Source organism: Lissotriton helveticus, chromosome 5_1 (assembly GCF_964261635.1).
Source record: "Lissotriton helveticus chromosome 5_1, aLisHel1.1, whole genome shotgun sequence".
Taxonomy (NCBI): Eukaryota; Metazoa; Chordata; class Amphibia; order Caudata; family Salamandridae; genus Lissotriton; species Lissotriton helveticus.
This window is the reverse complement of record NC_136065.1, coordinates 962,318,995-962,341,037: the sequence shown is the minus strand read 5'-3', so window position 1 is coordinate 962,341,037 and position 22,043 is coordinate 962,318,995. Positions and strand designations below refer to the sequence as shown.

General features: G+C 45.2%; 1 protein-coding gene across 2 annotated transcripts in view; it reads left to right on the top strand.

Annotated features, from left to right (window-relative positions):
• The window catches only part of INPP5A (inositol polyphosphate-5-phosphatase A), a 1,643,294-nt gene extending 1,624,878 nt beyond the window's left edge, over positions 1-18,416 (top strand). Inside the window, exons 15-16 of one of the 2 annotated variants that reach the window (XM_078643463.1) lie at positions 16,679-16,766; positions 16,871-18,416. In XM_078643463.1, coding sequence (XP_078499589.1) covers positions 16,679-16,759 — 81 coding nt within the window. In that variant the 3' untranslated portion in view covers positions 16,760-16,766; positions 16,871-18,416. The remainder of the gene's footprint in view (positions 1-16,678; positions 16,767-16,870) is intronic. The other variant, XM_078643462.1, reaches the window with a different exon arrangement.
• The last annotated feature ends 3,627 nt before the right edge of the window (positions 18,417-22,043 follow it).

Genomic DNA, 22,043 nt, shown 5'->3' with positions numbered 1-22,043 from the left:
ACCGACCTAGATATCTAATCATTTGTATTATTAAGTAGGCTGATGATAATATGAGTTTTACAATAGGCCCTAAAGCATAGCTTACCAAATCAATCTTTGTTTGCCAGCTCATTAAGTATTTTAAGGAGAACATTGCTTTATACAATTCCTTCATTTATTGTGATTATTTAAAATCATTGAGTTCATAATGTCAATATGAGGATTAATTACTACCTATACGATTTTTGTCAGACATTCTTGTTGAAAAACATAGTTTTTTCTAAATGCACATGTTCACCGCAAACCATTAATGTATGTGTTCTTTCACCTTCTTTACGAAAGATCTATATCCAGTCTTATTAGAATGCACTGATTTCTCGAATCATTATTTCCTTTGTATTTGTTATATATTTGTGCTATCTTAATTTTCTATTGACTGATCTCATATACTTTTAACTCTTTAAGCCTGATTCATAAATGTAATTTACATTTGTGAGTCCGTATATTATTTTTTGGTATTCACAAACTGCACTTTTGTAGTAACTTACATTTGTGTAGTATGTCCAGCTCTACACATGACCAAGAACTGGTACTGCAACGCTCTACTGTATAACATTTTTTAGATAGGGGCTTAAAAAAAACCCTTAGGAAATAATGTAAAACATAAATCCAATTCTTTAAAATATTTAAAAATATAAATACATTTAAATTAATGTTTAGAATTTATATTAAAAAATAGTATATATTTGTTTTTTAATTTCCATAATTAAATAATAAATATGTACTATTTTAAATATATTTATGACACTAATTTATACGTCCACTTTGCTTAACCATATTTGGTAGTCAATGTTTTGGAGTCAATATGAGTGTAGTTTTGTAATAAAACTACATCTACCTTGTCATGCTTAAAATAATATTAATTTTCCTTACCTTAACAGGGTTATACTTCTGTGCACATTATAGCTACAAACATCACCTCTGAACCTACAATATTCTTAATGTAGCAAAGGGTATAAAGTCATAATTACTCTGCTTCTTAAACTAGAAAATTAAATGTGCACCCACATGAATACACATATTTGTAACTAAATACTTAGTTAAGGGTTTGCTAACGTCCTTGAAATATAACTACCTTCACCTTGGCTCACATTCACAGATTCAAACCTACTTGCTCAGTTGTAGCAGTTGTTGAATTAAAATCAACGTATCTAAATTGTCCTGTCCTCTGACTTGCTACATGCTTGAGGCATCATCAGTTTCACTTGCCCTAATCTAAGTAGCAGTAACAGTTTGTTTTATTGTAAATAATATATTATGCAGATATGTCTGTCAGCCCATGTCTTTCTCAGTCTATAAGATTTGTCTCATGTGTAAGGTTTGTCACAAAAACTTCAAAAGTATGTATTTTATCTATAGGAAATTTGTGTTTCACGATCACACAGAGACAGAACAGTAGTTCGTCATATATGTTGTTCAGGTGTGTAAGTTCATGTATGTTGTCTAGATTTGCCTGCAGATCCTAAGAGAAATGTTGTGATGCATAAGCTATTTTTGAGCAGATCTTTAAGTAATGAACATTCAATCCTTTGACTGCTTGAGTGTCTGCGCAATTCTTTGCAAGACACATTATCCAATGCTTGATCTGAATTGGTGCAAACATTGAGGGGCACTGCCCGTGACATATGTTTCTTTGACACGCAATGTGTTCTAGCTGCACCATTTTAAATAGGCAGTCAGGGGGTCAATTTTCGGTTAAATTAAATATTCTCCATAATTATAACTGTGAAAGCCAAGCCTGTCAATAAAATCTTTGTTTTCATGTGGTTTTACTACATTTCCATTTCAAATCACTGTTCAGTCTTTGGCTAATGTGAACAAGAGGTAAGAATACATTTGAAAAATTTGTATTAATGCTCCCTCATTTTCCAGGGAAAGCTATTTTTGGTCCTGCCTAATATTAATAATTTTATATTAGCAATTTTCATATTAAGGACATTGTGCTGGTTGTATATATTTAATACATTAAGTAATTGTTTTAGCATAGTGCCATCAGTCTGTAAATGGTGCACAGGCAGGGTTTTTAGAGTATTCAGAAATTCCGTAGGGCATCACTTTAAATCTAAAGTTTATTTATGCTATGAACAAAATAACTTGTTTACTCAACTAGCCTACTATAGGGAAGTATATAGTCGACACAAGCTGCCATTGCCATATCATGATTTCTAATATATGCCTACTGTTTTAGTGACATAGGTTTTCTTGCTACTGCTCCATTTGAAATGTTCAGTCCTCTCCTAAGTCTCAGCTGAAAATTCATCATTTACATTTACAAGATTTGGTGGAAGATCCTTTCTGTCATTGCTGTCGAAAGCAAATTTTTTTTGCCCCATGCTTTTTAGGTCTCGCCTAGCCTTGCAGCGCTTGCGCTGCACTCTTGTTAGGTCTCGCCTAGCGTTGCAGCGCATGCGCGACTTGCTTGCGAGATCTATTGTCATTGAGTTTGCTCCGGAAGTGGGGTGGAAGCTGCCTCTGCTTTCCATTTGCGCGCTTCATACTTTAGGTGAAATGCTTGCATTTGATTTGTTGTGAGGCTTTTTGGCTCCCTCCCTGTCTCCTTTCCGGCTCGCCCATCCGGACTGGAGATTGTGCACGGGAACGGCATCTCTTCCGCCTTGGTGTGCGGTCCTAGTGGCTAACTGTCCACACTACACATGTTTGTGCACCTTCAAATGAGATGCCCACTATTCTTTATAATTTTACTTGGTGCGAGCTTTGGCGGGAGTCGGGTTCAGTCAGTTGTTGTCAGGTGTGTGGTGACAGCTGAGTGGGAGACGGCTAGTCATTTCTCGAAGGACAGCCTGTGCGACAGACGCCATGGAACCGCCACCGCCAGAGCAGGCTGAGTCACTCCACTGCTACCAGAGGGAGACCCGTGCCGACACCCAGCTTACTGCCGCCACTTCTCTTCCCCCGGCCGAGCAAACCGCCTCAGTCGCCACCGGTATGCATGTCATCAAGTGAGGTGAGCGAGCACCGGCCCCCTGTTGTAACCCAACCCCTGCAAAGGCAGGGCAGAGACCTTCACCCTGCTGCTCACCCTCTCCAGCCTCTCCATCTGGCTCTCCAAACACCGCTGGCACCAGACCGGCATGGCCATGATCTACGGTAAGGGTGCGGGGGCTGACGGGGGCGTCTCTGCATTCAAACACTGCGGGCATTGGGGTCCGCAGACACAGCTCTGTTGTCTGTTGTCAGTGCAGTGCTCTACGGATGGGGCATCCCCAGACCCAGTGTGAGCACGCTGAGATACTACACTCGAAGCGGAAGTGGGGCAGGGTTCATAGGACAGTCTAGGTGGAGGTGCGTTGCACTACTGAAGGGTCCTTCACAGACCCAGTGTAAGGACACAGTTCTACTGCACTGCACTACTGGGGGAAGTGGGCGAGGGCCCACAGCCCTGTCAGAGGTGGTGTTGCATTACTGAGGGAAAATCTACAGATTCTGCTTGGGGGCACTGAGTCACTACTAAATGGATTTCACACAATGCACCGGTGAAGCCAGCATCTACACTTACTTCCCTGCCGGGTGGTTGGGGGGCATATTCACGCTATTATGCGGCGGTGATTTGCACACACGGGGTGGGGTATTCAAACATTTTATTAGATCTGGGTTGGAATCCACACCACTGATGAAGAGGTCTCCGCCAACAATGCTAGCAGGGCTGTACAGTGGGTGTACTTCTCTCTCTCGGACGTCTTTACAAGGATGCGCAGATTAGTGACTCGGTGTGGTGTACATTCTAGGAGGCATGCATGAACTGTACATTATATCAGGGAAAGCTTCTGCACTCAGAGCAAACCAGAGCAGACCTGTCGCATCTATTGTCAGTATATGTGGAGGTGGTGCTCTATGACTGCTTCTGCGGAGCGGGAAAGGTCTATGACGACTTCAGAGGATGAAGCAGTCTTAGGCAGCCTCCTTTATAGAGACTTTTCAACGCATTTCTGTTCGAGGAGGGGGTCGGTGTGATAATGTGTTTGCCCTCAGCAATTGTCTGTTGGACGGTGACCTTTCACCTCAAGGATCTGTAGCACCCTGGTCACAGACTGTAGTTACCCAGTTGGGCTCATGGAGGGTGACCCTTCACCTCACACACCTTTCAGAATGCTGAGGCATTTGTATGGTGGTGTAAGACAACCGGAACTGTCATGTGCTCAATTTGACCTTTCATCCCACAGACTGTCCATTGCATTTGGCTGTCAAATTCTGGACTATTGGACAGTTTAATTTCTGGTGCAGGGGTTTAGGGACATATTCGCTGTCAACATTTGCAACGACCAGTAGATTTGACTTAGCTTTTCATCCTTCTGGAGTAAATAACCTGTTCAGCACTGAGCTGAGTAATGCAGACAACTCTTATTTGTATATTTAGGGTATAAAGCCTTTCCTAAAATAGGCAAAGAAAAACAAGATTTTAATAAAGACACGGAGGCGAAAACTATAGGCAAATGTATTTAATTAGTGGATTTCTCAGCAGCAAAAATCAGATTTTATGTAACATCACAAGGAACCCTATATCAGTTTTGCCTGCTGATGGCCTATCCCGGAGAATCTGTAGCTCGGCGTTTGCCCCGGAAAAATATCTAGAGCGTGTTAACTTTTTCTGTGGGTGCGTCAGCCAGGGGACTGATTGACTGTCATCAGGCAGGCTATGCCTGTGGCTGGTTTATCACAACACCTCTGGGTGTCGTATTACCAGTCCCCGACAACAGAGCAGCAGATGCTGGCATTGACAGGTGTCAGTCAGGGACGTAGCTTCCACTGTAAGCAGTATTTTCTCTAATGAGTTTCTCCTACTGCAGACACAAAATGCTTTCCTGCAACATTCAGCGCAGCTTTCACTTTCCAAGCAGCCCAGGACAATGGCGGTTGCTTCTTTGAAGTGAAATAGTTATCGTATTTGCAAGAGTCTGAGCTATTGGCATTATAAATGACAATGCCTTTTATTTATGTGCTAATTATCAAAACAGATACATATAAGGCATTTTCTTTTACAATGCCAATAGCTTAAACTCTCCCAAATGCGAGTCCTATTGCATTGCGAATGTTTGTTGTTTGTCTCCAATCATCTTACACTTACTGAAAAACAGGCTTTTTAGCTTTGTGATTTTACTTGTCTTTGCAGGCTGTGTTTGTTTTGTTTTGTTTGTGTGTTACATAAGTACTCATCAACTTAAATCAAACTTTGGATTACCTGGACAATATAATTTTGTGGATGAAGGCATGTTGCACTATTCAAGGTTTAGAAAGTTAACTACTGGTAATAATGTCCTGCATGGGAAGAGTTTACATCCTTAAAGTACTTTATAGACTACCCTCGACTGCAAATATCTCTGATGCACCAGGAATTTTTCCAAATGGAAACATGTAATTTAAACTTGAACCTAGTTAAAAGAAATTTCTATGCAACAGTGCATCAGGAAAGAGTGATCAAAGCAGGGCTCACCCCAAAGAGAAATACGGCGGTAGCTATTTTATTGCTTCATAATCCTAATCTCCATAACAGGATAATGAGAAGTTCTTAGCAACCTAATTTGCACAAGTGTTTGATTTCCTTAAAATTGTACGATCAGACTGACATGTATTATTAGTGCACCCTGCTGTCAAAATCACCACCAAAGAGAACTTTGGGCCCAATTCACAAAAGTTATCTGAGACAAAATCCTAACTTTACGATTTTTGGTATTCACATCAGGCATTTAGGAGTACTAAAGTTCGGATTTTTTCTCAGTTATTCTTAAGTTAAATTTAAGACAAACTTAAGTTTAACTGTAGCAAAATCCTAAGTTTTCGACTAGGAATTTGTCACAGTTAAACTTAAGTTTGTTTTATGTTTAATTTAAGACCAAAACTTAAGTTTGACTGAGACAAATCCTAACTTTAGTACTCCCACCGGAGACCAACCGAAAAAGGATATATGAGAGGGCAAGCCTACAGGGCAAAGGCACAAACCCAAAGGACCAACCAAGGGCAGGACCATCCAGACCTAACCAGGAAGGGGAGGAAGCACCAGCCCCACCAACCAGAATAACCCGGCCCCCTAGAAAGCCCAGAGGACTGCGCCACTAAAACCCCACAGCGGAAGACCAGGTCCCAGGGAAGAATAGCCAGCACCAACCACCAGAGCCGACACACAACAACCACCAAGCACCCAGCACAAGAGACGGAGCCAAAGCGGTAACCCAGGGACAGGCCAAAAGGCCAAGGCGCACACAAGAAAAACAGGGAAACACTAATATAACCCCTGGAATGCTGCCCCACAAGTCCCCAAGTGCCAGAAGGAAGCAGGCCCGAGCACTCAAAAGAAAACCAGCCTCCGAAAGATCGAAATACCAACCAGGAGGACCAGACATTGAGACCCCAACTGAACAGGGGAAGAGCCAGAGACCAGAACCCCAGGAGGCTCAACATCCCACAAGGGACAAGGCAAGTAGATACCATCTGACCCACATTGAAACCAAACCAGGGCCAGACATGAAAGATCAGAACAGCATGGGTAGGCGAGGCAAGCCACCAAGCCACCAAGGCCACTGAGACCAGGACAAACCAAAGGACAAAAGGAAATAACAGTGAAAAAAACCCCGCCCCAAACAACACAGCCCAAGAAGGGCACCCTAACCGCTGACTGGAGCAGGAAACCACAGCCCCGGAGAAGGAAAACACAGTCCACCAGAGAAGCTGGACAATGGGTCTCCCAACCAAGCAGCTAGCTGACCAAGCGGTCCAGACAACCCCAGGACCACAGCAAAGAAAAAAAACAAGCAAGCCCCAACACCAGCAGCAGAAGAGCCTAGACCAGAAGCAATAGAAAAAACAATCCAGCCTGAGATGCCCCCAAAGGGAGGAGGCAGCTAGCCAACCAAACCACAGACAGGTCAGCAAAGACCGGAGCACACCAACATGGAATCCACACAGGCCCAGAAGGGGCAGGACAGGACCAACAGCCACAACCCTGAAACCCCCAACCACCAAGGGGAGAGAAAAAGAACCCCCCGAAACCAGCCAAGCCACAGAGGCCACAGAAGCCAGGGTGGAAGCCAAGCAGACCACACAGGCACATAAACTCCACGGCCAGCACGCACCAAGGGAGGGCAGGAGCAGGGGAGAAAACCCCCAGGGCAAAAAACAAGGAAACCGGCCACAACCAAGTCAACGGAGCATAAAAGCATCCGAGAAGCCAGGGCCGAAGTCAAGCAACCCGCCCGGGCAGGAAGATCCGGCAGCCCAACCTGCACCCAGGGAAGACCCATGCAGAGCACAGAGCACAGGCAATAGCAAAGGGAAGAGAGGCCAACAGAGACCCCCGCACAGAACCGCCGGACCATGCAGGACCGAAACAAAAACAAGGCACCATCCCAATGGCCCAGACCAGCGAGGGCTGAGAACAAAACAGCCTGGATGAACAAAACAAAGCAGCGTCCACAGCCATAGCCCCACAACCAGAATGGGAGCAAAACGTACCCGAAAGAGGGACAGCACCCAAACTGCAACCAAAAGCAGGAAGAGCAAAAAACAGCAAATCACAGACCCAGGGAACAGAGCCACCGATGGAGGAACAACAGCCCAAGGGAGTTGAGAAGCCAGAGGCGCAAGAATCCGACCAAATGACAGTTTCAAGCCCCTGGACAACTGGCAGCAAGGCAGACAGACACCCAAATGGCTAGACAGAACACCCCAGGACCACACCCCCTGACAGGAGGAGGAGGGGCACACAGACCTACAGTCACCCCCAATGGGAGCAAGCCAGGGGCACTCAGAGAAGACAGGAGCTGGCAGAGAGGCAAAGACCGACTGAGCCGGAATCATGGGCTGAGGCCCCAAATGGCAGTAAAACCCCCACCCCCACAAGGACCAGGAACCGACTGCTGAGGGACCAGCCGCCCATCAGGCTGAGACCACGCAAGCCAGAGATCACTGAACACCCCCCCAACACCAATCAACCAATCAATCAATCAATCAAGGAATTTGTAAAGCGCGCTACTTACCCGCTAGGGTCTTAAGGCGCTGGGTGGGGAGGGGGGGAGCTGCAGCTAGTGGTCAAAGAGCCAGGTCTTGAGCAGTCTTCTGAATGCCGGGAGTCTGTGGTCTGTCGTAGGAGGAGGGGGAGGGCGTTCCAGGTCTTGACGGCGCGGTGGGAGAAGGATCTGCCCCCGGAGGTGGTTTTGTGGATGCGTGGGACGGCGGCCAGGGAAAGTTCGGCGGAGCGGGGTATCCTGTTGGGTACCTAGAAGGAGAGTCTGCTGTTGAGATAGGCTGGGCCGGTCTTGTGGAGTGCTTTGTGTGCGTGGATCATGAGTTTGAAAGGGATTCTTTTGTTGACGGGGAGACAGTGTAGGTCTCTCAGGTGAAGGGTGAAGTGGTCTCTGCGTGGGACATCTAGGACCAGGCGTGCGGAGGGGTTCTGGATTCTTTGGAGTCTGCTGATGAGTTTGGACGGGGCTCCGGCGTAGAGGGCGTTTCTGTAGTCGAGTCAACTACTGATGATGGCGTGGGTGACTGTTTTCTGTGTGTTTGTCGGGATCCATCTGTAGATCTTGCGGAGCATGCGGAGGGTGTGGAAGCATGAGAAGGAGACTGCGTTGACTTGGTTGGTCATGCTGAGCGTAGAGTCGAGGATGACCCCTAGGTAGCGTGCGTGGTTGGTCGGTGCTGGGGGGTCCCAGGGATGGAGGCCACCAGGAGTCGTCCCACGCCAAGGGGTTGGGCCCGAGGATGAGGATCTCCGACTTGTCCGTGTTCAGCTTGAGCCTGCTTGCCTCCGTCCAGTCGGCGACGGCCTTCATACCCTGGTGCAGGTTGGATTTGGCGATGAGGGGGTCCTTGGTGAGGGAGAGGATCAGCTGGGTGTCGTCGGCGTAGGAGATTATGTTGAGGTCGTGTAGTCTGGCGATGCGAGCGAGGGGAGCCATGTAGACGTTGAGCAGCGTCGGGTTGAGGGAGGATCCCTGCGGGACGCCGCAGATGGTTTTGGTTGTACCGGATTGGAACGGGGGGAGGAGGACTCTGGGTTCTGTCGGTGAGGAAGGAGGTGGTCCAATCCAGGGCTTTGTCTCGGATCCCTGCGTCGAAGAGGCGTGTGCGAAGTTTGTGGTGGCAGACGGTTTCGAAGGCGGCGGAGAGGTCCAAGAGGATGAGGGCTGCTGTCTCGCCATTGTCGAGGAGGATTCTGATGTCGTCTGTGGCGGCGATGAGGGCAGTCTCGGTGCTGTGGTTGCTGCGGAAGCCAGACTGGGAGGGGTCCAGGACGCTGTTGTCTTCTAGGTAGCGGGTGAGCTGGGTGTTGACGGTCTTTTCGATGACTTTTGCTGGGAACGGGAGCAGGGAGATGGGCCGGAATTTCTTGAGGTCGCTCGGGTCTGCCTTGGGCTTCTTTAGTAGGGTGTTGATCTTGGCGTGCTTCCAGCACAGAAATGGACAGAACACACCTGAAAAAAGCAGGGGGGAGGGAAGGGAAACCCCTGAATGAATACACCCCATAGCCGGCTCAAACCCCACAACACAGCCAGCCACAAACACAGCCCCACCAGGCAGCCCAGGAGTGCCCTCAAACGAGCACCCGGGTGACATAGAGAACACAGCATTCGGAAACCCAGACGGACACCCAGCCAGGCACCAACCAAGCCTGAATATGCTGAACCACAGAGATCAGAAGAGAGCCGGCGGCACCCAGTTGGCAAGGCAAGAGGCCAAGCCAAAACACCCACAAGCCGTCCCACCAGGGGCAAACTGAGAACAGCCCCCAGACAGTCAACCACACAAGGGACCAGAAAGAAGAACACTCACAGTGGAGCATCACAGGGGAACCAAGACCAGGCAAAGAGAGACCTGGGACCCCAACAGCCACTGGACCGATCCACAGAGCAACCTCCCCAGGCAGCCAAAGTGCAACATTGTAAAAGACAGCAAGAAGCACATAGCATAGGCCATCTCAGATGGGCCCCCACCGTAACAGGCCCGACCCAGCACAACCCCCGATAGGAGACAAGACCAGAGGCAGACTGGGTAACAACAACATTACACCTTTCATTCAACAGCTTCATTGGCTTCCTGTAAGGAGCCGTACGAAATTTAAAGCACTGTGTATTGCTTACAAAGCTATTAACAACTCTGGCCCGCAGTTCCTTAAGCACGCTTTCCGTCCTCTTGTAACCCCCAGGACCCTTCGCTCATCCTCAGCTCATCTGCTTAACGTCCAACGCACAAGGAAAGCCAACTGGGGCGACAGATGCTTTGTGATTTCCACGGCTAGATTATGGAATTCCCTTCCCCTTACCATCAAAACCTCCCCTACCCTCCTTAGTTTCAGGAAGCAATTAAAAACCTGGCTGTTTCCATATTAAAAATCTTGTAACTGTCATCGTCTGATCACTTAAAGCGCCGAGACACCCCCGGGTATTTGCGCGCTATAAAAATTGCCAAAAACATAAACATAAACAAGGCCGCTGACCACAAAGAAGGGCCCAGGAAGGAGGAGGAAAACACCCAACTCTCTCAGCCCAACACCTGCAAAAGAAAACCCACCAGCACAGGATAGACAGAGGCAGGTAGTCAAACAGGGACTGAAAGTCCACAGCATCTCGTAGTCCCAGGCAAGCACCCAACCACGAACAAACCAAGCCCGACACAGCCCATCTCCTGAGAACAGGAGTGCACAAGAGGCATGGCGAAGGCTGCTATACACGCTCCACAGCATCAGGCCCCCATGGCGGACTGTGAACTTATCCAACAGCCAGCCCACAGTACCCAGAAATGCAGACAAGAAGGAAAATGGCAACCGCTATGCGGTACTCCCTCGGGGCGGGAGACACCCCAAACCTGAACAAGGGACCCCTCAAGCCAACCCAAGGCGTACCACCAACATCCAGGCCAGGGCAGGAAGAAAGGAAGCAAGCAGCGCAGATGCCAGGCACTCCTGGGGCAACAATGACTGCTGTCCCACCAACAGGCATCCTGAGGGGGTCTCACAGCCTCCAAGATGGACTCCCATCCAGCTCAGATCAAGTGGTACTGCCAGAGAGGCAGAAGGCAGGGGAATCAGCGATCAAGGTGCATCTTCCCCCTGACCAGGCCATAGGAAGACGTGCCCTCAAACTAAGAACCAACCGAGAGGCCGGCACACCAGCCATAAAAGGGCTGGCTGGCCGGAAACATCCAAGCCTCCTGGCAAGCCTGGCAGGCCTGGAAGCAGTAATGAAGAAACTCCGTCCAGGACAGCCAGGCAGCAAGACAGGACTGAAGAGGAATGCCACTCCAGCCCAGCAGGAACAACACGAGAACCTTGTTCCATTCCTGTCGACAGATCGAAAAAAAGAACAGGCAGAATGCTGGGCAAGTACTGCTTCTATACTCCCAGTGGGAGGGGTTGGTGTTAAGGTCCCAGCATTCCTCTGTTCTTTTTTCTGATTATCTCCACTTTGTCATCAATGGGACGAGGACAAGCTGGACCTGGGGGTAATGGCATCTGCACACAAGTTTCTTTCAGGAGTAAGTAGAGAATATTTGTAAGTAAGAAGTGCTAAAGATTGATGCCCTTGATGAGGTGTTCTGTGAACAAACACTTAGAGTCAAAATGTATCCACAGGTTTCTGTTTTTTTCTGTTTTTGTTGCTGAAAAAGGGTTTCTGCAACCTGAGGGCAAATCGAAGGCTAGTCAATCAGCTCAGATTTTACCTTTACTAGGATCTCAGTATTCCCTATTTCTCAAGAGGAAAGCTTCATTCAGCCACCTGAGCACATGGTCAATGTTCTGAGGCATGTTGGTAGTCTTATTTACTCTGTGGTCTAGCCAAAAACTGACCTGCATGTTATCTGTCTACATTTAGAGGTTCACTTATTTCTGCACAGGTAGCTGCACCAGGAAACAAATATAGATATTAAGTATCAGTCAAACAATTGTCCTAGGGGGACACAACACATTCCTGCTGGATCTTTTGGGTCAAGTCAAGTCAAGTCAAAAAGTATGTTTATTTAGATCGTAATCTTTAAACAAATACAAAACAATTAATATTGATTTTTAAAAAAATATTCCCTAGCAATGACTCGGTCTGAATACAACGTTAAAATATTCTACCGCAATTTATAAAATGATCTCCCCCCTAGGTACATGACATTTAGAAATGGATGCTCATACAATCGCTTCTTTAGTAAAATCCTTACCCTGTATGGGTAAATAAAACCAACCAATTCTCCTAGACAAGATTCAAATTCATTAGTTATAAAATTCTAAAATATTATTCTTGGCTTATTATGAATCTCTGTACTACCTTTATGAACTTCCCTAAAGCAATTGCAATGTCGATACTAGGCAATTCTGTAATAAGCTCAATCGCTTGCACCCGAGTTCTTATACCATATTTTACAAATATAGGGCGCAGCCAAAGTTTAGGCAAATCTAAGATGTTTATACAGTCCAATAGAATGTGCACTGAATCCCCTTTTGTACCCAGCCTACATTTACAACACCCATTAGAATCCATCATTTTGGTTTTGATTTCTTTATTTATTAGCCATGGGTTGATCCCAATGCGCAACCTTAGGATCTCTTGTCTAAACCACGGGTTTGGTAGGGTATCCAGGTAAGGGAACCAGTTTTCCTTTGCCCATGAGTTCATCATGAACTCTACTGATATTTTCTTACCAAGGTATTCCCTATCCGCGCTTCTAGTGGCTTCCTGTCCATTAAACTTTAGCTCTTTTTTTTGTGCACTCTACTTTTAGGGAATCTTGGCATATGTCCACTTTTATGTTCTCGCAGGCCTGTACCATTCTCTTCTTACTCGTTTTTGCCCAGTTTAAATTACTTAATTGTATCTCTTTCCGACACCATTGTGCAACTTTTTGTCCTTTTTCATTTTCAAGGCGTTTCTAAAATCTAATCACTGCTACTTGTGATTGTACCCCCCAAGCCGTTGTTCCTTGTTCTGTTCTTATTGCATGCACCATTGCTGATGGGGGCAGGGATAGAAGGTTTTTCAGGCATTTTCCTTCCTCTAGGTCCCAGACCCCCTTACCGCTCAAATAAAGGATCTCTGCTCCATAGAGTACTTGCGATGGTATCATTGCACTGAAAGCTTTTAGTAGAGGTCGATGAGACTTATCCCCATAGTCACAATTAAACATTTTTAAGCCAGCGATTGATGTTTGTGCCTTCGCTTTTTGGGCTTCTAGGTGTGTATGCCAATTTAATTTTTTGTCAAACCACACCCCTAGGTAGCGGTATTCATTAACGGATTTTAATTTAAGATCACCTAAAAACGAATTAAACTTAGTCGCTTTTTTCCCAAAGCATAGAATTTTAGTCTTGTCTAAGTTTACCTTTAAAAATTTCTTTGTGCAGTATTCATTAAAAGAGTTCAGCTTCCTTTGGAGGCCTATTTCTGTTTGGTCCACTATTACGAGGTCGTCCGCGTATAGAAGAAACTGCACCTTTTTGCCATTCATTCTTGGGCTGGCACTACCCTGCACTTCAAGGCAATCCGGTAATTCCGATAGAAATATGGAAAATAACTGGGGGGCCAGTACACAGCCTTGTCTTAAATCGTTTTCGATAGGGATTTTTGGTGTTAATGACCCCTCGGTGTCCCTAATTACTTGAGCCCAGTTGCCTCGGTGTAATTCTTTTAATAGTCAACAGGTCTCTTGGGATGTTTTTATTAATTAGTGTTTCCCAGATACAGTCCCGGTCCACTGAGTCGAAGGCGCTCGGAAGTCTACGAAGCAGCAGCAGAGCTTTCCGTTCTGTTCCGTTGATTTCCTTGCCATTACCCATAGAGAGAAACAGTGGTCTCTCTCTGAAGCCTCCCTGTTCAATAGGTACTATTGAATACTCCTCAACCCAGTCGTTTAGCCTATTTAAGAATAATTTCGAAAATACCTTTTCCCCATACCTTTTGGGTGTTTTTGGTACGGTAAATCATGGATTGCTTTGGGAAGAACTGACAGAAGTCAATGTCACCAGTACGGCCTGGGACTTACTTAAAGCTTTCCTTTCAGATATGTGGGGTCCCACAGGAGTCCTCGCTCAGTCCTACTTTATTTAATGTCTACATTACACCTTTGACCGGTATAATTAAAAGTTTTGACTTCTCCTTGACTTCTTATGCAGGCGACACCCAAATCATAGTCTCACTGGCCAATGAGGATACAGGCGTAAGCGACAGATTTTGCGATTGTATGAAGGCCGTCAGCACATGAATGAGCAGGAACTGCCTGAAATTGAACGCAGGATAAACTGAATTGATGCTTTTTGGTGCACAAACTTCCTTCTGGACCCATCCTGCTAGCCAGCAGATATGGGTCCTCTGCCAACTCGTGTCACTAAGGCCCGGAACTTGGGAGTTCTAATTGACAACAAACTAATCTAAACAAATCACGTTAACGCCCTGTCTACTTCTGCTTTCTTCACTCTAAGAATTCTAAAAAATGTACTCCTGTTCATTCCTGTCCAATTCTAGAAAACTCTCATTGCATTATTAGTAATGACTAAATTGGATTATTGTGACCGTCTACTACTCACCACACACATGTATATCATTAACAAACTGCAAACACTGCAGAATGCTGCAGCAAGACTTCTCTTGAAGATTCCAAAACATCACTCAGTAGCCCCAGCCATCAAAAACCTGATTTGACTCCCTATCAGACAGAGGATTACTTTCAAAGCACAATGTATCTCCTAAAAGCACTCCATGGCAAAAGTCCTGACTTTCTTTAACGAAGTTGGAACTGGTACATCTCAGGCAGAACCTCACATTCAGGCATGGCCAAACATATAATTGTCCCAAATTCAAATGACCCACCTGATGGCAGGAGTTTTTTTCTCTGGGTACGTCAAAAACCTGGAATGCTTTACCACTGAACATCAAGAGTGCATCTAATCTCATGACCTTTAGGAAGCTCTTGTAGACCTGGCGTTTCAACACCTGCTAGATCTTTGCTACATCTTCCTGCTACTCTTCTCCTGTATCAAAGCCAACGGCAAGACACCCTTTGGTAATTGAGCGCTTTAGAAAACCTATTAAAATAACATAACATGACTGGGTGTGTGGTTGACTAAACTGAACTAATATTCTTTATTGCCTATGATTGTTGTAAAAAGATTGGATCAATGACAGGAGTAAAAAGCTATATGTACGAATTTTTCCAAACTTCCACAGTAACATATGGTCCACAGTGTTACAGGTCAAAGAGAGGTAAAGGAGTATAAAGGCTGATTCATTTTCTTCATCCATCAAATGGAGTTATGTTGGCAGCATCTGGTTTGGTGCCCCTTATTGGTCTGTATGTGCACTGAAGATCATGCAGGAGATGAGTTAGTTTCAAATACTATTGGAACTGTCTTGTTACCTTCTATTCCAAAATTCTAGTTGGGAAAGGGAGGCTGGAGACGAGCCAGTAGTTTGCTAATATTTCAAGCTCTGAAGTTTTTATTTTTTAGAGTGGGTTATGATGACATGATTTAACATGCCTAAATGACTAACACAACTCAGATTAGAGGCAAGCTTGGTATAAATAGTATGGGTGCAGCTATGCACAATGTGATATGCTATTTATCACTATTTTTAAGTGTGGGGAGGGACCACTACTGGGGCATGATGGCCTTCCCCTTCATCAACAATGGAAATAAATAGCATATTATACTCTGTGAATCTGCATTGATGTTTTATGTGGTGTGCCCTCTGTCTATCAAAAGCACAATATTGGTGGGCAGACTATTGAGGACAATATAAAATAAAATATTAAGAGGTGAGTAAGTCTAGATTTTCTATACCTAACTCTACATATATGTACCTACATGGTACATATATCTTTAAAGTGCATAGATGTGGAGTTGTGCATAAAATACCTATACTTCCCTATAGGCACTTACATTTCGAAGTTTTGTCCCTTGCTATTCTAGTGCCACAATATTAATGGTGTTGACATTCTGTAGAACAGCCAAATCGTATTGTGATAAACAAAATCACAATAAATATCCCTCTGAAGCAAGGCCCCAGGTAGTTTCTTCTATCAAGCAATTCTAGAATGAAAACTATGAGACATTAATCAGTGTTTTCACTTGTCAGTTATGCTCACCTGCGATAGTAACAGTTTTGTGTGTGTATATATTTATATAATATAATATTTAAACGGGTCATCGAGATGAAGGTCTGAAGGTTTTCATACTCTGTGAGAAACTGTCCCCTCTAAACATTTCAAAAGAGGAAATGCAGCTCGTTCTGTAAAACCATAGCACAGTCAGTCAAAGAATAAAATAGTGGAAATGATGTTTGCACTTTGCAGCCCATTATATTCTGAAGGAGGAAGTGTAGGGGGCTTCTAGTACCCCTTGCCTAAATATACAGGCATACTCATGGGTAGTTTTGTAAATTCACTAAAATGCATAAATCAACCCAAATCTTAAGTATAATTACTAAGTGCATAATTGTGTGTATTCTTTGCCTTTTCTGGGTAGTTATCTGTTGCTGGAGCCCAGTAGCTTTGCTGTTTAAATCACTGATCTGTTTAAATGAAAATGTATATCATTCATTTGATTTATTCTATCTCTAACATTGACTGTGTTTGACCTGCTTCTTTTGGCATACTTATTTGACCGTGCCTATGTATTTCTTCTTTTTGTTCCTATAACTTGCTGCAGCCTGTCTTCCTGTCCTTCCGAATAGCCGCCGGGGCAGGTAAACCAAATGCAAATGTGCACAAGTGTTGTGTCGTGCAGTGATGTGTTGGTAAATATACATTTTACCTTAAACTTTCAATTTAACTGCATTTTCCATGTTATAATTATTGCTTTGTTGATTCGCATTAAAAAAAACTGTCTATTCTATAACAGGAAAAAGGTGCCCACATAATGAAAAGATATTTCGAGAAACCACCCTGTAGCACGGAAGAGCACCAGAAGAAGTGGTATATCGAAAAAGCGCAACCTTCCTACCGCTGAGCGACGTCCATTCCGCAGTGCCACGTTATTAGACAGCTGACTCCTCACTATGCTTCAGCATCCGGACTCTGTTCAGCGACACGTCTCACATACCTCACCGTCTTGTATGTTCATGTGGCATCAAGTAAAGACATTGATTTCCTTCGTGCGTCACAGCCCTATTGCCAAACCATAATAGCAGAGGTGTCATGGATTCCAGATTCCACTTTTTCAACTGTTAAATAAAGGGGTTATTCAACGCCGACTAGATACTTGAGTACATTCAAATATAAAAGAAGTGCACGACCTATATTAAATGTCTGTTACAGTTTGGGGTTTTGTACTGTACAGTGGACTATAAAATGCAATATATTAATGCTTTTAAACTGTATTTTCTGTGTGGAACATGCCGTGTTGTTTGTGTTAGGATGGTGAGTTTTCTCTACAGTTTGTATTTTTCATCAGCTCTATGCTATATACTACACTGCCACGTTACCTGGTTTTTAAATCACAAATCAGCATTTCATTTTTATAGGTGAATATTTTTTTTTTTAAAGAAAATAATTTATAAATCTTACCAAAACCTAGCTATGCTAATAGTCCTTTTCCTTGTGCAAATAATAGTGCCATATCAGCAAAGAGTATTTGAGTATAGTAATGTGTACACCAACAACCCACATTTATAAAGCAAGTAATTTATACCCGTACCTCCTCAGTACAGATATATAATATATTAATTCCTGTAGGTTAGAAGTTTCACTTTGTTACACTTTCAATAACTTATTTCTATGTATAAAGGACTGAATGTGAAGTTATTAGACAGTTTTGGGTGTAACTTTTAAGAATTTTGTATGCTGTTTTTCTGTGTTTTGTTACTGTATCATAGTGCCAAGCATTAAACTATGTTAAGACAATAATTAAATGGTAAATGTGGAATGGCAAAGTCAGCTTTAGCTTTATATTGCATAATCTCTGAATCCACGGGCATAATTAAAGAAACACAATGTGTTCATATCCATGCAGCGTAGCAGAATAAAAACCAACCACGTTTTAATTCTACAAGCAATCGCCTCCCACCAGCGATTACAATATTAAAAAGTGATCAGAGAGCATGTTGATGAAACACAAATGTTTATTTTATTGGTTTAATTAGAACACTACCGAGTTCACCAACTGTGTGGCGGCATTAGATTGATGCTTGATTTTTGTGTATTAATCACTACAGATCAGAAATGATTTAAGTCTGCTTGCGAAATTTGTTTTCATGACAAATTTTGGTTTGTGCAAGTCCTGTCTTTTTAATGATGGAAACAACTCTGCTATTTTAATGTGCCATGTTGCAATAATGTTTGAACCACACGTTTTCTGTAAAAGAAATGGAACTGAAACTCAAGGTAACTCTGAGGCTTACACATGTGGGACCTCTAGTTCTCAAGCAATAAAAGTGTTCATGGAAAAATTAAGCATCTTTTAATTTACTGGTGTTCTGACTAATTTTTATATAAAGGTGGGAAAGCAAGCTGAGATTTTTATTGTAAGCAAATTCTGAATTTTATTCATTAACGTTACTAGCCTAATCTTTGCAAAGCATCGAATACATTCTTGGGACCAGAGATTCATTTAGCTTGAGTTTTGCAGCAAAAATGAGCCATTTTACATATAATTGAAGCAATTAGGATGTTCCTGCACTAAACCATATTTACTAATGTAGTGTTAAGCAATGAATATTGAATGAGACTTCTTCACTCCCACTCCGGTTGTCTCCTCTCTCTGTATACACACCCACTCTCTTTCTCACTCCACTTCTATCTATCTATCTATCTATCTATCTATCTATCTATCTATCTATCTATCTATCTGTATCAGTATATACAATGTATATGTATTTTGCTAAACATAAAGGGGTTAACCAGTGAAAAAAGTAAAAGCCTGGCGCTTCACCTCACAGATCCCTACTTACCTGCTAGGGAAATTGTAGCATTGGTCTATAAAAGTAGATTCAATTTGGAGGTGATGGGAGACCAACAAAAACAAAAATATTTTTCATGAAGGCCCAATCATTTATTTTGAATCATTGTCCATCCTTTTCCTATAGAACAGAAAGAAAAATATTTTGATCAATTAATCTATGCAATGTTTATTCTTTTCAAGTTGCCAGCTGACATGTGGTTCATGGACACCCTGCTTTTTCAAGGCTGGCAGAGAAATATATACAGATGTGAGCTATTAAGAAACTATAAATTATTGAATAAATGTAAAGTTTCATTATATACATATATAATCCTTCAAATTACACATAATCAAATTCAATGTGTTGCTTCAAATATCAATTCCATATATACTCATTATATCTCAAATTATATTATATAGATCCTGGGTACTCACAAACTTTCTCTCGGGGCCAAATTAACAGTGTGGTTTGTGTCTGAGGGCTGCACCGGTGGGAGCGGGGTCAGTGGGGGAGGGGGCGGAGCTAGAGCAAAAACAAAACTGGGACCATGAGGTTGAACACAGCCCCCCTGCAGCGGACGCATTCGTCCACTGAGCCACTAGACCCAGCAAACACACATCTCTCTCTCTCTCTCTCTCTCTATGTCTCCCTTTGTCTCCCGCCCTCCCTCCCTCTCCCTCATCCTCTGTCTGTCTCCCTCTCTCCCTCTCTCTCTCCCTCAGGCTGTCTCCCTCCCTCCCTCTGTCTCCCTCCCTCTGTCTCCCTCCCTCTGCCTCCCTCCCTCTGCCTCCCTCCCTCTGCCTCCATCCCTCTGTCTCCCTCCTTTGCCCTCTCTGTCTATCTCCCTCCCTCCCTATCTCTCTCTGCATCCGTCTCCCTCTGTCTGTCCCCCTCCTCCCTCTGTCTCCCTCCTTCTCTGTCCCTCCCTCTCTGTGTCCCTCCCTCTGTCTCATTTCCTCTGTCTCCCTGTCTGTCCCCCTCCTCCCTCTGTCTCCCTCCTCCATCTGTCTGTCTCCCTCCCTCTCTGTGTCCCTTTCTCTGTCTCATTCCCTCTGTCTCTCTCTCTGTCTCCCGCTCTCTCTCTCTCTCTCTGTCTCCCGCTCTCTCTCTCTCTGTCTCCCCCTGTCTCCTTCCCTATCTCTCTCTCCCTCTGTCTCCCCCTGTCTCCCTCCCAATCTCTCTCTCCCTCTATCTGTCTCCCTCTGTCTTTCTCCCTCCGTCTCCCTCCCTCTGTCTCCCTGTCTGTCCCCCTCCTCCCTCTGTCTCCCTCCTCCATCTGTCTGTCTCCCTCTCTCTCTCTCCCCCTCTGTCTGTCTCCCTCCCTCTGTCTGTCTCCCTCCCTCTGTCCCCCTCTGTTTGTCTCCCTCCATCTATCTCCCTGCATCCACCTCCCTCCCTCTGTCAGTCTCCCTCTCTCTGTCCCCCTCTGTTTGTCTCCCTCCATCTGTCTCCCTGCATCCACCTCCCTCCCTCCATCTCCCTCCCTCCGTCACCCTCCCTCCGTCTCCATGCGTCCGTCTCCCTGCGTCGGTCTTTTTCCCTCTTTATCCCTGCGTCCGTCTCCCTCCCTCTGTCTCCCTCCCTCCCTCCACCTCCCTCCCTCCGTCTCCCTCCCTCCATCTCCCTCCGTCCTACTGCATCCGTGTCCCTGCGTCCGTCTCCCTGCGTCCCTCCCCCTTTGACTCCCTCCCCCTTTGTCTCCCTCCCCCTTTGTCTCCCTCCCCCTTTGTCTCCCCCCTATGTCTCCCTCCCTCTGGCTCCCTTTGTCTGTCTCCCTTTGTTTGTCTCCCTCTGCCTGTCTCCCTCTGCCTCCCTCCCTCTGCCTCTCTCTCCATCTCCTTGTCTCTCTGTCTGTCTCTATCTGTCTCGGCCTCTATCTGTCTGTCCCTGTCTCTGCCTCTATCTGTCGCTGCCTCTATCTCTGTCTCCATCTCTGTCTGTCTCAGTCTGTCTCTGTCTGTCTCAGTCTGTCTCCATCTCTCTCTGTCTCAGTCTGTCTCTGTCTCAGTCTGTCTCTGTCTCAGTCTGTCTCTGTCTCAGTCTGTCTCTGTCTCAGTCTGTTTCTGTCTCTATCTGTCTCTGCCTCTATCTGTCTCTGCCTCTATCTGTCTCTGTCCCTGCCTCTCCCGTTGTCTCTGCCTCTGTCCCTGTCTCTGTATGTCTCTGTCTCAGTCTCAGTCTGTCTCTGCCTCTGCCTGTCTCAGTCTATCACCACCTCTGTCTGTCTCTGCCTCTGTCTGTCTCTGCCTCTATCTGTCTCTGTTCATCAACACCCGACATCGCCATAGCCATCCCGGACAACTACAAGATTATCCGAAAAGACCGCACCATCCAAACTGGAGGAGGCATCGCCATCGTCCATAAGAACACCATCAAAATCACGACCAGTTCCGACGATAACCTTACCATCGCCGAACACCTCCACTTCCAGGTCCACACGGACCCCAGAACCACACTCAGAGGCACCCTCATCTACAGGCCTCCAGGAACACGTAAACAATTCAGCGAAGACATCACTGACTTCATCAGTCCACATGCCCTCGCCTCCGAGAACTACACTCTACTAGGAGACCTCAACTTCCACCTGGAAAAGAAAAACGACAGCCACACCACCACCCTGCTGGACAACCTGGCCAATCTTGGACTCAAACAACTTGTTGACACCCCCACCCATGTAGCTGGACACACGCTAGACCCAATCTTCACTTCCAGCAAACACATCTCCTTCGATCGCACCACAACTCTCCACTGGACGGACCACAGTTGTGTCCACTTCAGCTACAAAACTACCTCGACCCACAACCCCCCACAACCTATTCCCCGAAGAAATTGGAACAAAATCACCACCGACCAACTCCTCACATCGCTGAATCAAAAACCACCCGCCCCCTCATCGGACCCAAACCAAGCTGCCATCAAATTCAAACAATGGATCACGCACAGCGCTGACGAATTAGCACCCTTGAAAAACCATCACACCAAACAAGATAGCAAAAAGGCCCCCTGGTTTAACGATGACCTTAAGAAATCCAAGAAACTATGCCGTACTCTCGAGAAAACATGGAGAAAAAACCCAACCACCGACAACATGACCACCTTCAAGTCAGCCACCCGCAAACACCACCAGCTGATTCG